Below are 8,484 nucleotides of genomic sequence, written 5' to 3' on the forward strand. Positions count from 1 at the left end.
GAAGAAATGAAATTTGACTTCGGGAAGAAGAAAACCCAAGAGGAGTTCTTTCAAAGACTTCACTTTATAAATATCTCTACGTGTGACCAGGAGGTGCGGGAGCTAACAATGATGAGAATACGGCCAGAAGATTTTTTACGAACTATCTGCTGATATATCCCGGCAAACATAAGACGTCTTAAGACCGTCTTATTCAGGTCTTTAAATGGTCTTGTCTTCGATTGACGTCTTCAAGATGTCTTTAAGACGTCTTTTAAAAGACTGTATGGTCGAGAAACATTGCGCGTCTTCGTAAGACGTCTTCAAGACGTCTTTTAAAAGACTGTATCTTAGTGAAAAATCGCTCGTCTTCGTAAGACGTCTTCAAGACGTCTTTTAAAAGACTGTATCTTAGTGAAAAATCGCTCGTCTTCGTAAGACGCCTTAGAGACGTCTTTTAAAAGACTGTATCGTAGTGAAAAATCGCTCGTCTTCGTAAGACGCCTTAAAGACGTCTTTATTTTTCGAATAATTCTACCAAACAAAAAGACGTCTTTTAGTCGTCTTAAAGACGTCTTTAAAAAGACTTTCGGCGTGAATAAACTTAGTGTCTTTTAAAGATGTGAAATTTTTCATAAAAAGTTTTATCTCGACCAATATTAATTCTCTAAATCATTATTCTAGAAAAAGGTTTTATATAGGTATCATTATGGAAACTGAAAATAGAATGAAGCGTCGTCGCTTGAATAAAAGTATGTTGAATTTTATAATGACATTTGAAGATGAAGATATTAATGATAGTACATCGAATTTGAATCCTGATTTTAATGCTTCTCAGGCTGAGCCTGAAAATCCTTGTAAAGCCCTAAATAATGTTTTTAAAGAAGAAAACAATAAGTCTTTGAGTTGTAATTATGAGAATTTTGAATGTTTTAATGCAGCACCACTTTTGACAACAGAAACATTATCAGAAGATTTAGCAATGTGGTCTTCGAAAAGCAAAATTTCTCAAAACCAATTAAACGAGCTTTTGAGTATTCTTAAAAAACATGGTCATTCAGAGTTACCAAAAGATGCAAGAACGCTTTTAAAACCCTCTAAAGTTGTTACAGTAGATAGGAAGTGTGGTGGAACTTATGCTTACTTTACTATTGCTGATGGCATAAATAATTTTTTGAATTTGAAAAATGATTCTCAATGTACTGGGTTATCAATTACTATTAATGTTGATGGGCTACCTCTTTTCAAATCTTCTAATCTTCAATTATGGCCAATACTTGGTCTTATAGAGAACTATATTTTTATCATTGCACTTTTCTGTGGTGATGGTAAACCAGACTGCTTGGATGGTTTTCTTAATGATTTTCTCAAAGAATCTTTATTGTTAAGTGGTGAAGGTTTATACTATAATGATAAAAAAATTGATGTTACACTTAAAGCATTCATATGTGATGCACCTTCTCGCTCTTTTCTTAAATGTATACAAAGTCATACAGGATATTACTCCTGTGAACGATGCCAAGTTAAAGGATTTTATGAAGAGCATAGAGTGGTTTATATTGATAACAACGCATCAACTCCAAGATTAACTGAAGAGTTTAATTCCTTTTTGTACACTGATCATCAGAAATCTCTTACTCCTCTAGCTCAACTTAAAATATCTTGTGTTTCTGATTTTATTTTGGATTACATGCACATGGTTTGTCTTGGTGTAGTAAGACGTATACTTACTTTTTTAAAGTCTGGTCCAAAACATTGTAGACTTTCAAATGGCCAAATAAAAAAAATATCTGATAATCTGTTAAGCTTACGTGGTATGATGCCATCTGAATTTGCTCGACAACCACGTTCCCTTTTAGAGTTAGATCAGTGGAAAGCAACAGAGTTCAGACAATTTATCTTATACACTGGTCCCTTAGTTTTAAAGGGTGTTGTTAGCAAAGAAATTTATAATCATTTTCTAACATTGCATGTTGCAATGGTAATTCTCTTAAATGAAGACAGTGAATTTAGGAAACATTATCTTGCTTTTGCTAGAGAACTCATTAATTATTTTGTTATCAACTCAAAACATTTATATACAAATTCATTCTGTGTTTACAATGTTCACTGCTTACTTCATATTTGTGATGATGTTGTTAAATTTGATTGTTCACTAAATGACATATCTTGTTTTCCCTTCGAAAATTATATGCAGACATTAAAGAAAGCAGTAAAAAACTCAAAGAGTCCTGTTTTTCAAATAGCCAAGCAATATCAAAGTATACAATCTATGTTAAATACAAAATCTCGAAAACTAAAAGTTTCAGTGAAGCTGAATAATTCATGTTTTTACATAGGAGAAAATCAATTTTGTTTTGTTGATGAGAAATTATCATCTGGATTTTTTAAGTGTAGAATATTTAGACTTGATTTACAAAATGATTTATATACACAACCTATTCAGTCTAAAATCTTTCAAATTTTCTTCATACCAAGTATTGATGAAATTGGAGTTAAGTTTGTTGAGTTAAAAATGGAAAATCTTTGCCGAAAGGTTGTTGTTCTACCTTGGAAGGGAGGTCTTGCATGCTTTCCTTTATTGCATGAAATAGAACATTAATTGAAAGGTTTTTAAGTTCAAATTTCTTTTGATTAAATATTTTATATTTATTATGTTTAATTAATTTGCATCTTGTATCCAAAGTTATATATATATATATATATATATATATATATATATATATATATATATATATATATATATATATATATATATATATATATATATATATATATATATAATGATTTATTTTTAACTTTATTTTTCCATTTTATTTGTTTTTTACAGTTAATATTTTTGTATTAAAAGATAATTTTTAATTGAAATTATCTATAAAAAAATAAATATAAAAAAAAAGTTAAATTATCAACAAAAACCTAATAATAAGTTGGAATAACAGAAATAAGTAGCAATAACAAAAGACAACTGTCTTTTAATTTAAAAAACTTATAAAGGAATGAAAAGGAACAAAAAAAATCATTAGGTTAATAATTATGGTGATAATGACAAGGAAGAGCACTAATTTGTCTGAAAAAACAGACAAATAAAACGAAAAAAGGAATTAAAAACAGCGTTAAAATAACTGTGTGGGCAGTTTAAATAAATCTGTTTAATATTTTAAATATTTAAGATATTTTACTTCATCACTAACTATTAAAGGTAGTTTTAATAAATAATCTAAATAATAAAGAAATGAAACAATTTTATAAAAAATTAAATCTCTTAGATAATTTTTTTTTTAATTTTACTTTTTTAGCTCTTTAACTTTATTTCTTTTATTTGTTCATTTACTGAATTTTACTTAAAAAGTGGTTTTTTTAAATTTCAAAAAATGATAAATAATTACATTTAAATACATTTTTAAATAAAGCAAAGATAATTTCAATTAAAGATTATCTTTTTAAACAAAAATATAAACTGTAAAAAACAAATAAAATGGAAAAATAAAGTTAAAAATAAAGTTATATATATGTATATATATATATATATATATATATATATATATATATATATATATATATATATATATATATATATATATATATATATATATATATATATATATATATATATATAATAACATTATTATAACATTGTTTCATTTCTTTATTATTTAGATTATTTATTAAAACTACCTTTAATAGTTAGTGATGAAGTAAAATATCTTAAATATTTAAAATATTAAACAGATTTATTTAAACTGCCCACACAGTTATTTTAACGCTGTTTTTAATTCCTTTTTTTGTTTTATTTGTCTGTTTTTTCAGACAAATTAGTGCTCTTCCTTGTCATTATCACCATAATTATTAACCTAATGATTTTTTTTGTTCCTTTTCATTCCTTTATAAGTTTTTTAAATTAAAAGACAGTTGTCTTTTGTTATTGCTACTTATTTCTGTTATTCCAACTTAATATAAGACTTTTGTTGATATTTTAAATTTTTTATTTTTTTTTTCATGATTTAGTTTTACACCATGATTTGGGCAAGAGCTGTTTGGATAGAGAACTTTGAGGAAATAGAAGATGTTGTTCCTAGAAGGTGGATAGATACTGATAAAAAAATATTATTCTGGCCTGCAGGTGCAGCTGTTAAAGATGAATTGGATGTGGATGAGACATGGGACAAATATAAACTTGTTAAAATCAAATTTGAGAGTGGTATGAAATATTTTATAAGAGCTATAATATATATATATATATATATTATAGCTCTTATAAATCCAATATAAACATCAAATATTTTGCCACCATGTATGTGCTGGCAAAATATCTGATTTTATATTGGATTTATAAAAGTTTTGATTCTTTTAGATAATATGGAAGAACTAAAAGAATATTGTTACACCACAGCAACAGAGGAAGAAGATGAAATCGATATTTGTGTTTCCAAAGATACCTTTAAAGTGAAAAGTAATGTTAATGGTATAATTACATTTAATTATATTTATGTTAATTATTTATTTTTATTTGTTTAATGTCAAATCTATATTGTAAATTAATATGTTTGTATAAATACTAAAAGAAAAATAAATAAAACTATTATGTTTTAGAGTTACTTGACTTTCCTTTGCCTCCGCCAGTTTTTAAATCTGTGTTGAAAAAACCATTAAAAAGATCTTTTGACTCTAATTTGTCATCTGGATCTACTTCCAAACAATCTAATCTGTGTTCTGGTACATTTTGTCTCTTAATTTTCAATTTTTTCAAAATTAGAATTTATATATTTTTAATCTACACTATTACTGAATTCCTATTTTTAGCTGAAACTTCTTTACCTCTACATTCAACTACAGAGGAACAATCACCTTCATATTCTGGTGCACTATGTATGTATTATTTTTGATATTTCTACTATATTTTTTGTTCATTAAAGTTGGAATATTCTTTTATTGTTAACTTTATCTTTGTCTCACTTATTTTTACATTCACAATCAACTGAAATGGAACAATCAAATTTTTTTTTATATATAATTTTTTTTTATAGACTCTAAACTAAAAAATATTATAATCCCCCTCCTCTTACCTATCAACTTTTGTGGTCTCGAGGAGCTAAAGCCTAAAATAAGAAAAAAATGTATTAATAATAACAAAGTACCAAAAATTTTTTAAAAAGATTTGTTGCAGATTAAAAAAGTAACTTTTTATTATTTATATACATAATTTTTTTTTTGCTTTAGTTATACCTCATACATCAGAACCAAACAAAAAGCTTCAGAAAACAGACATACAAGAAAAAACCATGATTCAAGCGCTTGGATCTGAGAAGTTACTTAAAAATAAGTTTCCTATGGAAGTTGGAAGTAAGCTTTTTAACATTTACTTGATTTTTTTATTTGGAGTAAGTAAAATGTGGAGAGTTTGTTCTCACATTTGGATTTTTTTTAGGTATAAGAATAATACTTGTAAACAATTTTGAAAATGTATTAATAAATGTTTTGCATTTTGTATATTTCTTTTTTCATTTTCTTCATATAATTTAGAATACCAACACATGATGTTCAAGATGGTTTCAAAGGTTCTTGAAAACCAGGAGCTTATTTTAGCTATAAACAAACAATCCAATAGTAATTTTGCAATCAAGAAATTAGACACTATTGCAGAGTATGAGGATTTTATCAAAAGTTTAGAGGATGATTGTGTTCGACTTGATTTGGTAAATCTTTATCCATATGTAAATCTTTATAATCCATATAAATTAAAAGTGAAAATAGTTATTTTTTTATAATTATTTTGCCAAACTTTTATTTAGGTTAAACAGCTCAGTTTTTTAGGTGCAGAAGATTTTAAACAACTGACAAGATTGGTCATGAATAGGTTTTTTTATTACATTTTGCATAGGAATCATTTTTCGTATTTGTGGTAAATATATTTTTCATGTATAGTAATTATGGAAATCAATAATTATAAATTGTTTAATATTTTTCATAAATTTTATCATTTATTCGATATGTTTTTAAGATTATTTACAAATAACCTGTTGACACAGTTCAACTTAAAAGGTTCTGGTGGAAAGATTGGTTTGTTATCAACTAAACTGTATGACTTAATAGAAGGTAATCCAAAATAGGTTTAAATTATTCAACTTTTAATTTAGTTAAAAATCTATGTTAAGTTAAATTTATTTCCAATATATTTGATAAATATATCCTACATGATTAATTTGATTTTTAGAAGTTATAAAAAGAAGATTTGAAAAGGTTTCAAATGCTGAAATTAAACAGCAAATTGGACGGTATTGTAAAAATGCTCCTTCACGGCAAAAAACAAAATAAAAAAATATTCTTTTTTATTGTTATATATTGTATATATTATTATATGTTGTATAAATTGTTAAATAGAAAGATACTTGGTAACAATCCAACTAACTGTATTATATGTACCTTTTTAAATTATTTGCGTTGTTTTTTTTTTTTAATAATTTTCTTTTTCTTCTTTAATAATGTTTCCAAAAAACAAAGTAAGAACTTGAACTTGCTCAATAGTGTTTTTAATGTTGTTAATACAATAGGTAATCGCAACCTAAATATACCATTAATACTACACAGTTTTCTTAATACATAATTAAATAAATCTTTAGGCCGTCTTAAGTGAGACGCCTTTAAACAATCTTAAGCAAGACGTCTTTGCGACGGACAATGTAGACCTTTTTAAGACATCTTTAAGACGTCTTTTTTGATCTTTATAAGACGTCTTTAAGACAACTAAAAGACGTTTTTTGTGTGCTGGTTATATTCAGTAAACCGTCTTGAATAAAGCGTCTTTAATCCGTCTTAGACAAGACGTTTTTAAGCTGTCTTCAGTAAGACGTCTTTAAACAGTCTTGAGTAAGACGTCTTTTCGACGGACAACGTAGACCTTTTTAAGACATCTTTAAGACGTCTTCCTCGATCTTGAAAAGACGTCTTAAAGACGACTAAAAGACGTCTTTTTGTTTGCTGGGATCCTGCTAATATAATTCATTTAAAAGGTCTTGGATTATTTTTCAAGCTTCGTCGAATAAATACCAAATGTTAAGTAAACTTCAATAAATATTGTACTAATACTTCTAAATTGCTTGTAAAGAATATGGTTGGGATTTATATACCTGCCTCAGTAAAATATCAATTAATAGTGCCAAAGTCATTGCAAATATGAATATTCTTATTGGAGAAACTATCAGAGAAGGCTTAGGAGGTTCGAAATTCTTTTTTAAGCAATATCAGTAGTTTCACAAGAGAAAAACATTGAAACAGTTGGTAAACATTTGAGCTCTATTTGTAAACATTCCTTGCTACATCATAATCAAAATCATCATCATCTAAATCTAAATCTAAACATCTTCTTAACAGCTTGAAATCTTTTGTTTCCTTTAAAAACTTTGAGGAAAGTTTTACTGACCAGGACGTGTGATATTACTAAAACGTTGTAAGGACGGTCTTTCTTCAGGTTTCCTTAAAAACATCCGCTTATACAAATGAATTTTGTTCGAGGAAAATGCGAACCACTAGTGACAATGTCATAATCGCTATGCGACAAAGTTACTTGCGAGATTACTCATTTTGATTTATCAGTAATACTACTTATCGGTTATTTATCAATAATGTATACATGTGTGTGTGTATATATATATATATATATATATATATATATATATATATATATATATATATATATATATATATATATATATATATATATATATATATATATATATATATATATATATATATATATATATATATATATACAGTACTGTAAATAAGTTTTAGCCAACTTATTAAAACTCGTGTTTTTTTAACAGATTTTTAATAATAGCTTCCGATTATTTCTTTATATAAAATAATGTCTAACTTCAAACAATACTAAACACTATTTTAACAAACAAAAGCAATGTTTATCAAAATTTTACAAAGATTTTTGTATTTAGATATCTAACGTATTTATTTTTATTGTATGATGATCTAAACCCAATTCGTATCAGCTCGTTTGTTTTTAGTTTGCTCTTGCATTTTTGTTTATTTATTGCTGTGAAGGCTTCATTAGATGATAGTACAGTTTACAAAGATTTCATAGATACTTCGTTTCATAGATACTGTGTGTTTAATCTTATTTTTTTGTTTTTTTAAGAGCGAAACTTCTAATTTACGTTGTTTTTTTTTTGTTTTTTTTTTGTTTTTTTTCTTTTGCATTATTATTTTTATTGTTATTTAAGTAATAAAATGGGTAAAGTTCCACTACTGGAACGTAAAAAAATTATCATGCTTCATGAAGAAGGTTATTCTCAACAACAAATTGTCCAAAAAACAAAATATTCAAGGACAGCCATTAGAGAAATTATAAAAAAATTTAAAAACACGGGATCTCTTGAGGATAAAATTTGAAGTGGAAGACCTCCAAAGCTTACAAAACATGACATAAAGTATTTTAAAAATGCGTCTCTGCGAAATAGGAAAAAAACCTCCAGTGAACTAGCCCAAGACATT

General features: G+C 26.2%; 2 protein-coding genes across 2 annotated transcripts in view; both read left to right on the forward strand.

The window, feature by feature from the left end:
* Nucleotides 1–8,484, forward strand: part of LOC149885926 (E3 SUMO-protein ligase ZBED1-like) — a 131,892-nt gene that overhangs the window by 109,337 nt on the left and 14,071 nt on the right. The window lies entirely within an intron of this gene.
* On the forward strand, nt 537–6,383 carry LOC149885934 (uncharacterized). The gene is made up of 10 exons (XM_090094295.1): nt 537–2,578; nt 3,988–4,180; nt 4,334–4,444; nt 4,573–4,695; nt 4,783–4,848; nt 5,200–5,322; nt 5,503–5,675; nt 5,772–5,836; nt 5,981–6,075; nt 6,194–6,383. The coding sequence occupies exons 1-10, from the start codon at nt 689–691 to the stop codon at nt 6,292–6,294; spliced, it is 2,940 nt and encodes a 979-aa protein (XP_089950421.1). The 5' UTR covers nt 537–688; the 3' UTR covers nt 6,295–6,383.

The sequence above is a fragment of the Hydra viridissima genome, unplaced genomic scaffold (genome assembly GCF_058129835.1).
Source record: "Hydra viridissima isolate aposymbiotic clone 2 unplaced genomic scaffold, HvirCarnegie_v1 scaffold_7, whole genome shotgun sequence".
Lineage (NCBI taxonomy): Eukaryota > Metazoa > Cnidaria > Hydrozoa > Anthoathecata > Hydridae > Hydra > Hydra viridissima.